Source organism: Eupeodes corollae, chromosome 1 (assembly GCF_945859685.1).
Source record: "Eupeodes corollae chromosome 1, idEupCoro1.1, whole genome shotgun sequence".
Lineage (NCBI taxonomy): Eukaryota > Metazoa > Arthropoda > Insecta > Diptera > Syrphidae > Eupeodes > Eupeodes corollae.
In genome coordinates, this window is record NC_079147.1 from 25374576 (window position 1) to 25393098 (window position 18523).

Genomic DNA, 18523 nt, shown 5'->3' on the forward strand with positions numbered 1-18523 from the left:
TGTTATTTTATGTTTTCCAAAAGGATGCATTCAAATTCAAAAAAACCGAGAATATTACCCGCATGACGTGACATTTTTATCATTTAATGAATTTGTCTGTTCTTTACTTTTTGGTAATTGAACAATTTTATTTTTATAAAATAAATATCAAATGTTCTGCTTCACACTCCCCAAGATGATGATGGGATCTGGTGTGGGTATATTTTTAAAGAGTTTGGTTCATAAATAGCTTTAAAAAAAAAGAAACAATTAAAAGTAAATGAAGGAAGAGCAAAGACACTGAATAGCAAAGCAAATAAATGATTTATGAAGTTATTTATTTATTGATTTTAATTGGGTCTTTACTTTTCGAATTAATTTCGAGCGCGATGGGATGACATTCAACAAACAGATTCATTTTGATTGTATATAATATGAGGGCATCAATTAAAATACTTTAGAGAATGATATAAAAAAACAACTATCAAAACTAAAATTATATATTATGTGGTAAAAATATTTGAAGACATTCCGATGAACGTGCTCTTATAAGAGATTGATAAAGTCAGAACTGCACAGATCATCCAAATGTCCAACTTTGGTTATTAGTAATTAATTTGCGGTCTTCTTATCTTCTTATCTGTTTAGATTTCATGAAAATAAAGGCTAGTTGGGTTTTTGATTATAGACTTATAGCAGATATTACCGTCCTATGTTCGTTCAACAGTGGTGATCATACTATTTAGCTGTGAACCGACCATCATCTTATCACCAAAACGGTACCAGTGAGGGAGACAACCAAGGTGAATTCACATTTGTTGGGAAACAGGGTAGCTCTGTTATAGATTATAGCTTGAAAAGAGGTGAATGGAGCTCACTTATACAGCTGTGCACAACTAATTAGAAACATTACTTGCTTCTCTTTTCCACATTCACTCTATTAAGTGAGACTAGAATAGCGGTATCCAAAACGGTGTAATGCAAGCTTTATTTCATAATTGTTTGAAAAAGCATCATTTGTGCATAAGTCTTTGCAAAGTACACAATAAAATCAAGATAGAGAGTAAAAAGTGTTCGTTTCAACTTGTCACCTAATTAGAAACAGTTAAATTACATTTGATTTGGGTGAAATAAAAATAACCTTTTTATTTTGCAATGGTAAGTAGAAAATTCTAAATTGTCTGTAAACGTTTTTAAAGAATAATTTTTAAATCTTGGAGGTAATTACATACAATGGGAAAAAGTAAAGAGTTGTGATCCTCCCACAAGGAAAGCGATTCTTGAGCTTTGTAAGCTTAAAATGTCCTATTAATCAATTGCATCTCAAATGAACTGTTCTGTAAAGAAAGTTTTCAATGCAATTAAGCATTTTCAAAACTTCGGGACTTCTGAAAATGTACCTCGTAAAAAACGGGCCTGTAAGACAAGCTGCCAAATAGATCGAGCAATTAGTAGGCTGGCCAAAAATTACCCAAAAATAAGCTCCACATAGATAGAATGCCAACTCTCGGTTGCATTCGATGTCCCGATAGAGCCACGCACAATCAGAAGAAGATTGGTGGAAGTTGGGTTGTTGTGTTTCTCGGAAGAAACCATTAGTAACCGAAAGGTAACGTAGACTTAGAATAGAGTTCGCAAGATTACACGCCAACTGGACAACAAACGAATGGAAGTACATAGTGTGGAGTGACGAAAGTAAAATAAATAGGATCGGCCAAGATGGTGCACGTTATGTCCGAAGGCCAAAAGGAACAGCGTTCCACTCTAAATACGTTTTGACAATAATTAACCATGGGGTTGTTTCTCGTGGTGTGGAGTGGGCCCAATCCATCGAATCGATGGAACGCTGACAGCTGTTAAATACATTGACATTCTTAAGGAACGATTAGGGGATTGGGCCGATGAAAACATGCCAGTGATATGGAAGTTTCAGCAAGACTACGACCCCAAGCACACTGCTGGAATTACGAAACAGTTCTTCAGGGACCAATCGATAACAGTTGTGGAATAGGCATCAACAAGTGCAGACCTACATCCTATAAATCATTTTGGGGCAGATGTTGAAAGAGCTGTTGTTCTCAAAAACAACTTAAACAATGATGTTCTTTCGGAGGTATTAAAGATAATAATAAGCTGCTTAGAAGGCTATACCCGTAGAGCAGTGCAGGCGGCTTATTTTATCAATGGAACGAAGATGTCGGGTAGTTTTGAAGCAAAAAGGTTTCGCAACAAGGTATTAAAGATAAATATAAGGTAAATGATAGATAATAGTAGTATTCCCTCTGAATTTTGGAACTTGGCACGAAAACTAAATGGATCGAAGTATATTATCAGCCGTGGATTGGATACTTCTACTCTACGAAATTATTTCAATCAACTGCTGATCCTAGCAATGTTGGACCCATTCATGATCTACTATGCCCAACCCTACATTCGTGACGAGATTTTCAAAAAAAAAAAAAATCAAATGGGGTGGCGCAACAGTCCGTTGTGAACCAGGGCCTAGTGACTTACAACTCTCAACCATTCCTGTGTGCGAGTACTGTTGTCAGGAATGGAAGGGACCTACAATTTTAGGCCGAATCCGAACGGCTAGTTTGAGAAAGCACTTTTTCATGACGAGAATTACTCTTGAAGGATTTGTCAATTCCTCGCAAGAGGCAGTACCCGCGAAAATTATTTTTTTTTTAATTAAGGTGGCACAGGCAGGGATTGAACCCAAGACCCCTTGCATGACAGTCCAATGCACTAACCATCATGCCACGGGTACTACTGACGAGATTTTAGACAGTGCAATTTCCCAGCATGAGGTTCGCGTATCGGTCAACGCACTAGGAGATGGAAAAGTGGCAGGTGCAGAAAGGATACCAGCGGAATTTTTTGAACGTTCCTATAAAATCTTTACTGGGATTCTACTGAAGCGGTTGAACACGTGGATAGACTCAAATAATCTATTATGTGAGTCTCAAGTTGGATTCAGGTCGTGTTAAGGAACATTGCTGAGTCATTTTTAGAAAAAAACAAAAAGCTATACACTTTTTTTGGGGATCTTCAAGCTGCATTTGACTCAGTTGATCGAAACGCATTGACGTTCAAGTTGTTAGGATCTGGGATGTTGTTTAAGTTTCGAAGAGTTATTCAGAAATTGTACGCAGACACAAGAGCAGCGGTATGGAATGGAAAGCAGGTGTCTGAATAGTTTCAGACGCAGTCGGGAGTAAGACAGGGCTGTGCTCTCAGTCCTAGCTTGTTCGCACTATTTATAAATGACATCTTGACGCATTACCAGAAGGTGTTAGATTTGCTGGAGAGGTCATTAAAGCCTTACTCTTCGCAGATGATATAGTCTTGCTGGTAAACTCTCAGCAATCCTTACAGCTTATAATAAATCGACTTTCGGAATACTGTAGACGATTGGGCTTGGTAGTGATCATGAATAAGTCGAAAGTGATGGTTATCAAGAAAGGTGGAGGAAGGTTAAGCTCCAGTGAACAATGGTACTTCAACAATGAGAACATAGAAAAAGCGAAAGAATACTAATACTTAGGAGTATATTTTACACAAAACTTAATTATGGAAAAACACCTCAACGAAAAACTTCTTAAGGCTAATACCGCGATTAACGTGACATGGAAAGAATGTTTAACAACAAAAACATAGCAGCAAATATAAATTTTGAAGCAGTATCCCAATCAATCCTGTTTTACGCAGACCAAGTGTGGAGAGCAAAGAAATTTGAGAGTGTGGAAAAACTCCTGAGATTTTATTTAAAATGAAATGTACTTGGTAGAGAATTTTCATCAGAAAACGAAAGTTTAGCTCTCTTAAATGAAGTAGATGTATCTAAAATGCTTATATATTGCAAAACAGCACTTATTTATAGAAGCAGAATTAGAGATGAAAACACAACTGCAACTTAATTAATTAGAAAGCTTTAATACAGTTAAAAATTTGTCAATCAAGCAGACGGCAAAACCATGCTTTAAAGATTGTTAATGAAACTGTACAAATAATTGCAAGTAAATAAAATCTATCTAATCTATCTAAATCTTATCACCTCAGGTTTTTAAAATATGCCTCCTTAAAATTTATTAAATTGTATGAGGATTTTGCAAAGTAGAAATCATTTAAGTATCTTAAGCTAAAAATACACGATTGGGAGGTCTTCCAATATTTCCAGAAAATCGCAAAAAAAATTTAACCAAGTTTTTAAACTATGTTAGCACCTAATTTTATGTGATAGATCATTATCAGTGTTGTTTCAGACCAGGAAAGTTCACAATCGATCAAGTTTGATTCTTCTAGGACCAATCTTTTTTCGGACTCGTTCTGGGGGAAAGAGTTCTTAAAGATCCCAACATTCATAAATCCGCCGGTCCGGATGGTATCCCCGCTATTGTTCTGAAGAGGTGTTCTTCAACGCTGGCAAAGCCATTGCTTTTTCATCTGTTCTACACTTCAGGTCTCGTTTCGAGCGGATGGAAAACCGCATTTGTCCAGCCTATTCCCAAAAAAGGCGAATCTTCCGCATCATCTAATTACCAATCGATTGCACTTACGTCCCTTCTTTCCAAGGTCATGGAAACACTAATCAATTATCAGCTCCAGAAATATCTCGAAGATTGAAAGCTTCTTAATGACCGACAATACGGCTTTCGTAGCTATAGCTTCACTAATGATCTCATGGTTCATCTCACCAAACAGTGGAGCAAATCTTTACATCGTTTTGGAGAAAGTAAGATTATTGAACTTGATATTTCAAAAGCATTTAATAGGGTTTAGCATCAGGGTCTTCCATCGAAAATGCGTGCTTTCGGTTTTCATGAATCTCTGCTTCCTTGGATTAATAATTACCTCTCGGATCTTTCAATAAAAATAATATTGGATGGACTCAAGTCTGAATTCCATAAAATAAATGCTGGTGTGCCCCAGGGCTCTGTTCTATCTCCTACACTCTTTCTCATTGTTATTGATGATCTCCTGTCTGCAACTTTTAACCGAATACATTGTTTCGCTGAAGATAATGTTCTTAGCTTTTCATATTCGTTTTCAGACTCACATCCTTCTTCTTTGGATGTGGAACTGCGACGACAAAATATGATAAGCTCATCAAATTCCGAATTAATCAGCAATGTACAATGGATATTAAATAACCGCTGCTTCGAAAACCCAATTCTGTCTTGTATCGTTAAAGCGAGATATACTCCCATTGCCATTAGCAGACTGAACATCTCGATATTCTCGGTATGTGTACCACCCACCACCTCTTGTGGAACGATTGCATACGCGATATCACCAAAAATGCCGCAAGGTGTTTGGGATTCCTAAGGCGATGCAAGAAATTTGTCTCACCTTCTGACCTGGCTGTTATCTACAAGACTTATATACATACGTCCAAAGCTTGAGTATAACTCCCATCTCTGGGCTGGTGCTCCTACAACTTAAGCCTCTTTTATAGTATTGAACGTAGAGCATTTAAATTGCTGTGGGTGCCAATAGAGTTGCGGTCTTCCTCTACTGTGCCATCCTTCGGCATTGGATTAGAAAACCTTCCAGGCTGAAGCGTTGATGTCTATTGGCTCTACATGACGCAGCCATCTAAGTCGTTGGAACTTTATTTTTTTAACCAGGTCAGTGTCTCTATACAGCCCGTAAAGTTCGTGGTTATAACTTCTCCTCCACTATCCATCTAAAGTTATCCATGGTGACGTTTTGACCAAGACGTCGTCATTCAATGTCCTTTGTTGATGACCATTGACCCCATTGTAAACTAAACCGATCTTCTCCGCTTCCGTCGCAATACTCAAAAACTATCCACTGACATCACGCTTTGATCTTCCAATTATGGAAATATCATCATCGTACTCAAGTAATTTGATGAACCTTTGAAAGATTGTGCGTCTAGTGTTGTTGGAAAGTTGTTGGGGCTAGCAAACGAGAGAAGGGGGAGAGGTGTTTCCACTAAAGCACCTCTGCTTATTCAGACAACAGCGGAGTAATTCTCGATATGGAATAAACGATGGCGTGGTAAGGAGTGGTTAATCCAGCTCCCCGTCCATAGAGTTATATTAAGGAGTTGGGGTCGTGCCGTCGGGGTGACTTCCTGACGACGTACAAATATCCTAGTTGCGAAGCACTAACAAACCTCGGATGCGGACAGATTTAGTGATAATTTTCTACCAAAAAATTGTCTAAAATTTGGATAAAACCAACCAATCATATAAACCGGAAATCTTCAATAGAAAAATCGCAATTGTCGCCTAATTGGAAGCTATTGAAAGACTTTTGATAGATCGGTTGATATTGGAATATCTTCCAATCGTATGTAATGTTCATACTTAGCTTTACTTAGTTTCTACAAATTCTCATTAGTTATGAGTCTATATTTTGCCTCTATATTAAACTTTGAGAAACCTTGAATTTAAAAATTTCGTTGGTTGAAGACAGTGAAGCTATTTGGAAGTTATAGCATAGGCTTCACAAAAATAATTCAGCCATTGCGAGCTTTTGGAGTAATATAGCTGCAGAAGTGAAAAAACTACATATGTACTACTTGCTCAACAAAATGTTAATGAATAGAATACGTTCCTACTTTTGTTTACCAGTAGCTGACTGAACTTGTCAATTGTTTTTGACAGCTGACAGAACTCTCCACAAACGCTACAAACGCTAATTTACCAATATCTAAGGACCATGAGCGTTTGAGATTTTTTGAAATTGGTAAACGGCGTTTCATATGGACTTCAAAGTCAGTTAAAAGATTATAAATATGAATTTGATCAGCTCTCAATTGTCAGCTCCGATTGTATTGTTGGCTTCAAGAATTTTGAATGTGAGAGATGATTCTTTTTGGAGAATTTTATATTCCGTCGTGGGGCCAGAAAGACCGGAACCAATAATTAAAACATCAAACATTCTATAACCGGGAAGTTTGTTATGCTTCATTTTAAGTTTTAAGATTAAAATTGATTAGACATTCTAATCCTAAGTGATTAAGTCGATTAAGTTTTATTGTTTCGATTTTAAAAGGCAAGTTGACAAAACACACTTCAGTCGGGCCAAAAATTGCTTACGTGAATTTCTTTCCCATATGTTAATTTGTATTTCCATCGTTTTTGACAGATCAAAAACTGTAAACTGTTGTGGTACGTATTAGTTTCAGTTGTCATTCATCTACGAAATTTAGGTTGTTGTTTCAGTCCTTTTCACTGCACACTCCGCTTCTCTTGCCCACAAACCCGGTTTCAATCTGCACTGAGAATTCTCGAGTGTACATTCCCAATACTAATGAGAACAAAAATAATATTCAAAAACGACATTACATTGCAATTTATTTTGACGAACGAAATTTTCACTGTTTTAGCATTTGAAACGGCCAAAACGACTCCTGAGCAGCCTCAAAGGAAATTATTCTGGTAAATTTGCGAAAATGTAATTAAATAAAACCTAGTTAGTTAAAAAATTTGTTTTATGTTTATCTCCATTCCAACTTAAAAATAAACAACCCATGTAAATTTGTCCACAATCAATTGTCAGTGCCATCAGCGCCACCTGCATTTCTTAACATTCATCAAAATTTCATGTTCCATGAGAGTATTTTATGCACAATTAAATCGGAAGACATTGCAAATCCAAAAATGTCTTTGGAGATTTTATATACAAAAATAAAACTAGTCTGCACCAGCTAATGTCATGGTAGCCATTAAGTGACGTTCGGTAGAGTCTTTCCGATGTTAATACAACGTGATTTCAAAATTGATAATCTTATTAATTTACATTGTGAGCCTCCATTTTTGTATAGCAGTTAGCTTAAATTCTTTTTTAATGATTTTTGTTTTGAATTTCTATTAAATTCAAAGAAACAATTTACTGGCAACGCCATTTACTATCAATTCCAGTTCCATTTCGGTTTTGTTTCTTTTAAGCTGTCAAATGTCACCTATCAGAGAAGTGTCAGACAGATTCAAGTGAAATTTTCTTCTGTTGCATTTTTGTTCGTTCTCATGACACGGCATTTAAAATAAAAATATTGAATTAATTTAATCCTTATTGCAATTAAAATAATTAAATAATACAAAAGAAAAACTCATTTAATTACATTTATAAAATGCATTTACAAAAATGTGCTCGTTTGTCAGGTAATCTCTCAAACGAATCTACCAAAATATAGAATTTTCAAATTGAAAATCTATTTCTAGCTGCTAATTTATTTCGTAATTTCACAACAACCGGCACTCACAATGCCTCCCCAAAAACAGCCGTGCTCATGTTGAACATGGGTGGTCCCCAGACCACTGACCAAGTTCATGATTATCTCCATCGGATTATGACCGATAGGGATATGATTCAATTGCCAGTTCAGAGCAAACTTGGACCATGGATTGCCCAGAGGAGAACTCCTGAGGTGCAGAAGAAATATAAAGAAATCGGGGGCGGATCGCCGATTTTGAAATGGACCAATCTTCAGGGTGAACTTATGTGCAAGCAGCTGGATGAAATCTCACCCGAAACTGCTCCACATAAGCACTATGTTGGGTTTCGTTATGTGAATCCATTGACTGAGAATACATTGGAGCAAATCGAGAAGGATGGCCCAGAGAGAATTGTGCTGTTTTCACAGTACCCTCAGTACAGCTGCGCTACTTCTGGGTCTAGTTTTAATTCGATTTATTATCATTTTAAAAATAAGTGAGTTTATTTTTCGAAGGGATTCAATTTCAATTTATTTATGGATTCTTTTCTCAGAGCATTTCCATCAAACATCAAGTGGAGTATGATCGATAGATGGGGTTCCAATCCTCTTCTGATCAAGACCTTCGCTGATAGAATTCGTGATGAACTCAATAAATTTGTTGAGACTAAGCGAAATGATGTAGTCATTCTCTTCACTGCACATTCGCTGCCATTAAAGGCTGTAAATCGGGGTGATCCTTATCCATCAGAGATAGGTGCTTCTGTCCACATGGTTATGAAAGAATTAGGGTCAGCTAATCCCTATGCCTTGGCATGGCAATCAAAAGTTGGTCCATTGCCATGGTTGGCACCTGCCACAGATGATGCTATCAAAGTATGGAGCTATATTTGAATGATTCCTTAATTGAAGTAGAATTAAATGTTGGGGTGTATTTTTGCAGGGCTACGTTAAACAAGGAAGGAAAAATTTCATCCTAGTACCAATTGCTTTTGTGAATGAACACATTGAGACCTTACACGAACTCGATATCGAGTACTGCGATGAACTAGCAAAAGAGGTAAGATTTTGAATCAATAAATTTTAAATAAAATTGTAAATTTAAGAACATGGTCTGATTTACATTGAGCAGAACAATATCAAGTTGGTATCATCAAGTCTATTTATACAGTATTTCTATTGCAAACAAAAATATAGAAGAGCAGTCCATTTTTACTTATCATGAATTTCATGGAATTAACCGAAAATTCTTATCAAAATTATTTGAATTTTTGTATGATAATTATTTGTGCAAAACTTTAAATATTGAAAGTGATTAAGTTCATCAACTAAACGTTAAAGGCCAACACTTTGTGTCTATTTCTAGAACCAAAAAACAACTTCTAATTAATTTCATGTTTTATTCTTCTTATCACATATTTATTTATTTGATATTTATTGATTAAAAAAACAGCTGTACATTAAGATTGACTTATAAATAGTACAGGATATAATACAATATTTATTAATGATAATGCAAGTATGTAAACACTATGTTTAAAGCAATTGTAGCAAACTATTAATAATTTATTCAATAACAATCAATTAAAAATTAAAGTCGCAAGAAGAAGAAATTACAATAATTACAAAAAAGTCACTTTATTACAAAAAAGTTACCTCAGTTCAAATTTGAGAAATATTCAAAACAAAGTTGATGAAACCTTCTATGTTCGATTCCAGACCTCATGTGACTGGGAAGATTATTCCACAGTCTGACAGCATAAACGAAAAATTGCCTCCGTGATGTCAAACAGGTGAACCTGGGGGAGCGCAACAAGGTAAAACGATTTGAAAAGCAAAAATCATGCTTATTAAACAAATAATTTGGAGTCTTGTTAAAAATTAGTTTGAAGAGAAGCAAACAACACCGATATTTAAAAAAAGCTTCCAAGTTGCAATTTAAAAGTTGACGAGCCTGAAACGAAACGTGATCGTATCTTCGGAGGTTGAAAACAAACCGAGCAATGGAATTGAATGCTACCTTACAAAGCGAGTTGAAGTCAGGATCTGCAAATATCTCACACCCATACGTTACTATTGGTATGATAAGTGCTTTAACCAGCTTAAATTTAACTTGAGGAGGCAAAATTGATCTAGTAACAGATAGTCCTCGGAGTGAAGCATACATTTTGGAGATAACAGTATCGATATGGGTGTGCCACGTTAGCCTACTGTTGAAAGTTATACCTAGGTTTTTTGCATTTGTGACATATTCGATTTGGCAGGCGTTCAAGTAAAGGGGTGGAAAATTTACAAGGTGGGGTTTATTTTTACATATTGGAATAGCTTTTGTTTTTTCTGGATTAAGTATTAATAAACATAGAGAACAGTAAAGGACCAAGGATAGATCCTTGAGGAACACCTATATTGACAGGAAGAAACGAAGACATTTTACCTTTACACGATACGGCTTGCTTGCGATTAGTCAAATACGAATAAATAAGATTTTTAGTTGTGTCAGAAAAATTGAAATAAGTCGTCAGTTTATCACAGAGAAGGCTAGAGTTAACACAATCGAATGCTTTGGAAAAGTCAAGTAGGGTTATCACAGTTGTATAATTAGAGTCTAAATCTTATCTTATATCTTCAGAAACTTTTAAAAGGGCTGAGATGCAGCTGTATCCAGATCTAAATCCCGACTGGAGAGGGTTAAGAAGACGTGAATCTTCAATATAATTTTTAATCTGGTTACTTAAGATAGTTTCAAAAGCCTTAGATAAAAAAGGAAGGATAGCTATTGGTCTGTATTCCATTTTCTTTCCTCGTTTAGGGATGGGTATAACTTTAGATTTTTTCCAGGAGGTGGGATAGATGGAGGTCATTATGATGGTGTTAAAAATGTGGGTTATGTGAGGAAGTATGAAAGGAAGAATGATTTTTAAAAAGTCTGGGTGTATGTTTTCAAGTCCAGTTGATTTGGATTTAATGGAAAATATTGCTTTACCTACCTGATATTCATCTACTGAACAAACAGAAAAAGCATCGACTCTATCGTTTTCCGAAACACTAGATTGCCCAGTTGGGAATTGGGTTGGGGGAGTAGAGAACTTTCGATTCAACTCCTCTAAATCAATATTATCATCGGAAATAGAAGAATACAGTTTAAAAAATAATTAAAGATACTTTTAAAAATGCTGCGTACACTTATCATCTGATGGTGATTAACTTCAAGAATTGATTCTGGCACGTTCTGGTGATTTTTTTTTAATGATTGCAAACTTCGAACTTTTTTTTTTTTATGGTAAAGGAAATCGTTTTGATATTGTTTTTATTTTGTAAATTATATGTATTTTCTTATCTTAAGCTTCTTTAATATTCTGAACTCTTTTTCCCACTTTTTCCAAACTCTTGATGACATCAAGAAACACTACTTTTTTTGGTCCTTTTCGAAATAATATAATTTTGTCTTTATATTAGTTTTTTTTTGGGATATGTTGCTCAATGATGAAGATATTGAAAAGAAAGTGGATATAATTTCCATGTCTGTCTAATTAAACCCGTTCAAAGTTGCCTATCTTTCAGATGTGGAGTCATGTTTAGTTGACGAGGTAAAAAAAAGTGAACAAAGTTCCTTTATTTGAATTTTTAATCCTTTCAATTTAGTACCCGTGGCGTGGTGGTTAGGGCGTAAGCCATATAAAAGTGCTTTCTCAAATAAGCTTTTCTGATTAGGCTTAAAACTGAAGGTCCCCTCCATCTCTGACAACAGAACTCGCACACAGGAATGGTTGAGAGTTGTAAGCTACTAGGCCCTAGTTCTCAACGGACTGTTGGGCCACCCAATTAAAATTTATTTTAAAGAGGAAATTGAGCCATCCTTCAGGTATAAACATTGGAAATGATTGTATTGTAACCAAAAATATCTTCCATTTCGTCGGAACATAAAACCACATTTAGAGATGCACCGGTTAGTCTCCTATTGTCCTTGGCAGTTTTGTACGAATTTTAAATAGTTTGTTATTATTATTATTATATATTTATTGAACATGTTATTGCAAAGACCTACCGCTCTACAATTTACTTCTTAATTTGATTTATACATTTATTTCTGTTTCTAATAAGATTTCGTTAATTTTGTATATGTTAGATCTATTTGGGCATTTTAATATTTCGGTGAGGTCTTTTTCATTTAATATGTTATTGATGATTGGTCTGAGTCTAGTGCAGTCGTAAAGCAGATGTTGAAGTTTAGATGTAGTGTGGCAGGTAAGACATGTTGGAGGGGACTCTTTTTTGAGGATGTGGAGGTGGGTGACAGAGGTATGGCGGAGTCGAAGTCGGATGAAGTTGGTGATTTTGTTTTTTGGTATATTTGTGAGGTAGATGGGTGCTGATTTTGTTGGGTTTACTTTAGTATAATGGTGATTATACAAGCTACATTCGATTTGTTCGGTGTTCGTGAGTCTTCTTGTTTGGCTTTTAATGAGGTCAGCTTTAGTGTAGATATTATGCCGAAAAATTGGTGATTTTTGCTTGAAAGGCAGCTTCGTCCGCCAGCTCATTCCCCCGGATGCCAACGTGGCCAGGGGTCCACATTAGTTTTAGGTATTGGTTTGATTTGATTAATAAGGAGCGGCTATTGTTGATAAGATCGGTATTATTGTTGGTATTCAATATGGCTTTGATGGCTGTCTGTACAAATAACTTGTTTTTTGCCAATTTTTATAGCCTCTTGAATGGCGATAAGAATGGCAAAGGCTTCTGCAGTGAAAATGGAAGCTGTTTGTGGGAGTAATCCAACACGTATCATGTTGCCATCTTCGTGGGTGATTGCAAAGGTTGAAGTGGTTGAGGTTTTGGATCCGTCTGTGAATATGAATTTTCAGTTTTTGGCCTTGAGCTCAGATGAAATGCTGAGGAAGAGTTTGCGGTATATTTCATTAGTTGTACTAGTTTTCTCATATGATGCAAGTTTCATTATAAAAGAGTTTGAATCTATGAGCCAAGGTGGTTTTAGAGCAGATGAATCGCTAATTTTTAGAAGATTGTGTTTCGGAAAGTCGAATTTATCGAATGTTCGTTGATTTGAACGTAATTCGTGTTATTATTTGTCGAACGTTCATATTGTGTGAGAAAAGGTCGAAACTTATGTAAAAGAAATGTCGGAAAATAAAACAATGTAAGTTCATATGTATATATTTCTTTTATAAAATAACATAAATCAATGAATTTTTATTTAGCTACAAGAGAACTAATGTTCAATTGGTCAACATGTGCATTCAAGAGGACTCAAGCGTCCACAGGTTTTTCTCAAAACCCACCTGCGTCTATCAACTCCTGCTCTCATGCCCCAACAGAGGAGAAAGATGAAGACACCAAAGAAATATTCTTCTAGCTCTTGGACAAGACATATGAGCAGTGCCGTGGATATGACATTAAAATTGTTTTAGGAGATTTAAATGCCCAGTAGATACAGCCTGCACGACACCATCTCCAACAACGGATTCAGGCTGAACGGTTTTGCTGCGGGTCGAGACGTTCTGGTAGCTAGTACGCAGAGCACACATCTCAATATCCACAAGGGGACATGGAAATCTCCAGATCAATCAACCGTCAACCAGATTGACCACATTGCGATCGACGCACGACTCTTCTCCAGTATACAGGATATCCGAACATTCTGAGGGGCCAACATTGACTCCGACCACTATCTCGTTGTAGCCATGGTACGGCTACGGGTATCCCGACCCGAGCTAAAACAAGGAAGTACTGTGAAAAGATTCGACGTTAGACGGCCATGTCCTTTTAAGATCGAGTCTCTAATAACCTCTTAAGGAGTCCTATGCTGCCTGCATTAAGCATTGAAAACCAGTGGCAACATTGCCTTGCAGCCATAAGAGATGCCGGAGTCCTATGCTGCCTGCATTAAGCATTGAAAACCAGTGGCAACATTGCCTTGCAGCCATCAGAGATGCCGCCTGTGAAGTGCTAGGTTTCACACGGCCACCTCAGCGAAACCCCTGGTTTGAAGCCGAATGCCGGCAAGCGCACGCAGCGAAACAAAAGGCATACAAAACGACGCTGCACAAAAGGACTAGAGCTGCTCGCGACCTCTACGGGCAGAAGAGGAGAGAGGAACACCGGCTTCTTAGATGGAAAAAAAGAAACCATGAGAAGCGCGCGATCGAGGAGATAGAGGGATGTCACAACAGGAATGAGGTTCGTTAATTTTACCGAAAGGTAAAAAAACCTCCCTAGGGTACCAGCCACGAACCGAAGCCTGTAAAGACGATCAGGAGAACATCGTAGTAGAACCGCAGTCGATGCTGAGAATATGGATAGACCATTTCTCCAAATTATATAACGGCGATGACAAATTCCGCTGTAAGATAGAAAAGATCAACAATTCCGTCTACCCGACCTTGACGGAGTAAAGATAGCTATATCTAAACTTAAGTCAAACAAAGCTACTGGAGCTGACGGCATCGCTGCTGAACTATTCAAAGCAGCAGGCGATGACTTGGTAGGGAACATCCACCAACTCATCTGCAAAATATGGTCGGAAGAAAGCATGCCCGATGAGTGGAGAGGAGATGTATAGGGCACACTATGCAGAGAGCATAGTGTGCCCGATACATAAAAAAGGAGACCCTCTAAACTGCGCCAACTACAGAGGCATCAGTCTCCTTAACATTGCGTATAAGATCCTCTCTGCCGTATTATGTAAACGTCTGAAGCCGTTCGTCAACGTGATAGATCCTTATCAGTGTGGCTTCACACCAGGAAAGTCCACTATCGACCAAATATTCACACTACGGCAGATCTTGAAAAAAACCCAGGAGCTTCAAATACATCTATAAGGAAGAACTCTTCAGAGCAATGTTTAGTTTTGGCATCTCTGTCAAACTTATCCGTTTGTGCAGAATGAAGATTGAGAATGCACGCTGCTCTATCAAGATCGGAAAAGATCTCACCGATGCATTTGATGTCAAGAAAGGTTTTAGACAAGGCGATGCACTGTCATGAGACTTCTTCAACATCGTTCTGGATGTGATTTTTGGTCCCGTACGCATAGATGGAGAATGGAGGAGAAGATATAACGACGAACTGTACGGGCTGTACAGCGACACTGACCTAGCTAGCAGAATTAAAGTCCAACGGCTTAGATGGCTAGGTCATGTAGAGCGGATGGACATCAACGCTCCAGCCCGGAAGGTCTTCGAATCCAATCCCGATGCACGGCGCAGTAGAGGAAGACTGCTACTCAGGTGGGGAAAGACCTCAACCAACTTGGCGTGCGAAACTGGAGACAGCTAGCTAGGGACCGAGCTGGCTGAAGACGCATGTTGTTTGAGGCCCAGGTCCGCCCCGGACTGCAGCGCCACCTTAATTAACTTACAAGAGAACTAATAAACATCAGTACAAAAAGTTAGTTGAACTGTTGGAATCGAACCCGAATGTAGCGAGAGGTGTTGGAGAGTTTGGTTCTTCAAAAAAAACCAAAAGGAATATTGAACCAATTTGCTACAACCCTCAACTCACTTGGGCCACCTACTCCCGATTAAAAAGAAAATTAATGAACGACGAAATAAAAATATAAGTACTACCAAGGAACATTCTCCTCTTTGGTACCACGTTGTTTCTGAACCGATGCAAAAGGATCTTAAAGTATTTCAATTAGTCTTGACTATCTGATTTGATGGTTGTATTTTGGTTTGCATGGAAGCCTTTGTATAGTGATTTCCTAGTGTTAATTAGTTGGGTTCTCTTATTCCATGCAACCGATGGGTCTCACTGTCATGATATACATAGTATGCACGTATCAGAATGCTTGGTTTGCATCCTATGTTAAAGTTTGCTTTGGTGTACCAGTTTGTTTTCTATAAGTTTTACAAGTGCTTTTTTCAGTGAGGAGATTTTATAGTTAACGAAACGACTCTATGATCAGCCATTGAGGGTTCATTGAACACCCACCAATTTTTAAGCAAAAAGATAAAGTTTGTTGTCCCAAAGCTAAATTTAAGACTTCTTTTCTATTTTTCTTTAATAATAAAATGAAAATGTTTTATAAACATTTTTAATCTAAATAATAAACTTCTAGCGCACTCAAAACGAAATTCTCTTCATTTCAGGTTGGTGTCGAAGAAATGCGCCGTGCAGCTGCCCCCAACGATCATCCCTTATTTATTACCGCTCTCAGCAGCATTGTTGCGGATCATTTGAAGAGTGATATGCAAGTTAATCCGAAATTCTTAATGCAATGTCCAATGTGTGTTAATCCACGTTGCAAGGAAAGTAAGAACTGGTATAAGAAAGTTTGTTCCTAAACTTAAGCAATTATTATAAAAGTACGTTGGTGAATGATTTGATTTTGCAATAAATAAAAATGGCTGTCTGATGAAATGTATTCAAGTTTTTTTTTTAGTATTTATTAATTTATTTACATTTTGATCACATATTTGAATCTTAATTTACAGACACAGCATTTGCATTTGCATCGGCATTTGAATTTTCACCATTAGCAAGAGTACTCGACAAAGCCACATTTATTGTTTTACCATTGGGCAAATGATAGACTTGACTTAGTGAAGCCCCAGCTGTAGCTTGAAGTCCATTTGGACCGATATTAAAGCTTTGTGTTTGTGTGTTGGCTGAGTTTGCTCCGAATCCTGCTGATTTGCCACCACTGTAAAATCCTTGAGCCTGTGCATTGGCTGCCGATGCTCCGAATCCATCTGGTCCAAAGTAATTGCCATTGGCTGCAGCATTGGCACTGGATTGTGATGAATCATTGTGTTGTGGACGTCTTTGTCGGTGTTGTCGTTTCACTCGGAGACCATTCTCATTGTTATCGATACTAACTTCTTGTGTATCCCTTGTTCGTCGGGCTTGACTTTTCTTGTTCTTAATGTGCAAAGAGGATTCGACAATGACCTCATCTAGTGGAGCACCTGGTTTAGCTAAAAATACGAAAACAAAATAAATAAATAAAACAACGAACTGGTATTTGTGTTATTTTTAAAAATAACTGTACTCTAATATTTTGAATTCTTAATTATGTTAATTTTATTATTTATTTTTAATGGAATACACATGGACGTAGCAAACTTAATTCATCAAACTTTATGCCATATTTAGAAGCAAATCATTAAAAGGGTATAAATTATGAGGCATATGTATAGTCGTTTGTTAATTGCGTAGGTAGGTTTGCAAGTTAATTAAATAAACCCACTCTACTAATTGGTATCTCAAACCACAAATTGGGATAAACAATAAAATACAATAAACAAAAACATACGCTGTGAAATTGATGATCCTTGGGCGTTATAGTTGACCGGCAGGGCATAAATAACGACGGCACACGTTAAAAATGTCGATAATAATAACAAAGACTTCATATTCTTTTTTTTCTGTATTGCTCTAAAAGCTTAACTCTTTCCTAACCAATGGTGTAAAATCAACTGACGATTGAAATTCGAAGATAGTTAAAAGTTAACAACAATGGATCGGGTATTGACTTAGTATAACTAGTTTGAGAGGAAACTTGTTTGGGAAGTAGAAAGACCAAACAAGCAAATCAAAAAGAAAATCCCCCACGGGTTGGATCTTATTTATGGTTTTTGTCTGTTTAGCTAGTGGAGAGTGTGCTCTGGCTTAGTGGTTCAAATGATATACACGCTTTAATGGCTAAAAACGTGCGTATAATGTCCTAAGCTGAATTCTTAGGTGCAGATTTGTTTGGAATGAGTCATACTTTCGTTATATAACTTGCAGGTTTTTAGCCGGCATAACAATCATTAAAATGTAACTAGATGTTGTGAAATCTTTGTTCGTCTTGTGTGTATGATGTGATAAGTATTTTTGATTTGTTAGGGTAAGGTTTTTGAAGCGGAATACTAACATATCCTTTAAAATTGTTTTGTATTGTATCCTTAAAATCATAATACCATCAAATTGTATTTGTCGATAGATTTTGATAAACTTAATTAAATCCCAACTTAAAAATTGGAAAAAAACACATTATAACTTTTTGGGGCTGCTTAAATTTACGAAAAAATTTGTTACCATATAATTTGGGATGGTTTTCCAAATCTTATTCTATCTTGAATAATCAAAAACTTCTCTAAGAATCTTTATAGGATGTTTAATTTCATCTTAAAGAAACGCTCAACTATAAGAACTGAAACTGTTTTTAACAGAAAAAGTCAAAACTGTCTTGCCAATTTTTTAAACCACTTAAAGTTAACTCCAACATTTTTTTTTGAACCATGACAGCATTAAAAAGTCTCTTAAAAATGAGAGATTTTAAAATGAGATAACACGGTATTCATGGTATTTCGTTTAATGGAATGTTAACAACTAACTGCGGAATTC

The 18523-nt window shown here is 36.7% G+C and overlaps 2 protein-coding genes across 2 annotated transcripts; one reads left to right on the forward strand and one right to left on the reverse strand.

Moving 5' to 3' along the window:
* Positions 1–7927: 7927 nt before the first annotated feature.
* Positions 7928–16554, forward strand: LOC129940865 (ferrochelatase, mitochondrial). The gene is made up of 5 exons (XM_056049378.1): positions 7928–8117; positions 8178–8667; positions 8725–9046; positions 9114–9230; positions 16282–16554. Exons 1-5 carry the CDS (start codon positions 8087–8089, stop codon positions 16474–16476), a joined length of 1155 nt encoding a protein of 384 aa, XP_055905353.1. The 5' UTR covers positions 7928–8086; the 3' UTR covers positions 16477–16554.
* LOC129940866 (uncharacterized) lies at positions 16543–17612 on the reverse strand. The gene is made up of 2 exons (XM_056049379.1): positions 17448–17612; positions 16543–17109 (listed from the first exon to the last, which is right to left on the reverse strand). Exons 1-2 carry the CDS (start codon positions 17545–17547, stop codon positions 16616–16618), a joined length of 594 nt encoding a protein of 197 aa, XP_055905354.1. The 5' UTR covers positions 17548–17612; the 3' UTR covers positions 16543–16615.
* Positions 17613–18523: the final 911 nt, after the last annotated feature.

Bases quoted from the DNA above. Each gene is read 5' to 3' on its own strand.
- LOC129940865 (XM_056049378.1), top strand. From the start codon at position 8,087: ATGCATTTACAAAAATGTGCTCGTTTGTCAG. The intron at 8,118-8,177 runs GTAATCTCTCAA...ATCTATTTCTAG, and splicing joins AAAATGTGCTCGTTTGTCAG to CTGCTAATTTATTTCGTAAT. The intron at 9,231-16,281 runs GTAAGATTTTGA...TCTTCATTTCAG, and splicing joins GCGATGAACTAGCAAAAGAG to GTTGGTGTCGAAGAAATGCG.
- LOC129940866 (XM_056049379.1), bottom strand. From the start codon at position 17,547: ATGAAGTCTTTGTTATTATTATCGACATTTTTAACGTGTGCCGTCGTT. The intron at 17,110-17,447 runs GTATGTTTTTGT...TCGTATTTTTAG, and splicing joins AGGATCATCAATTTCACAGC to CTAAACCAGGTGCTCCACTA.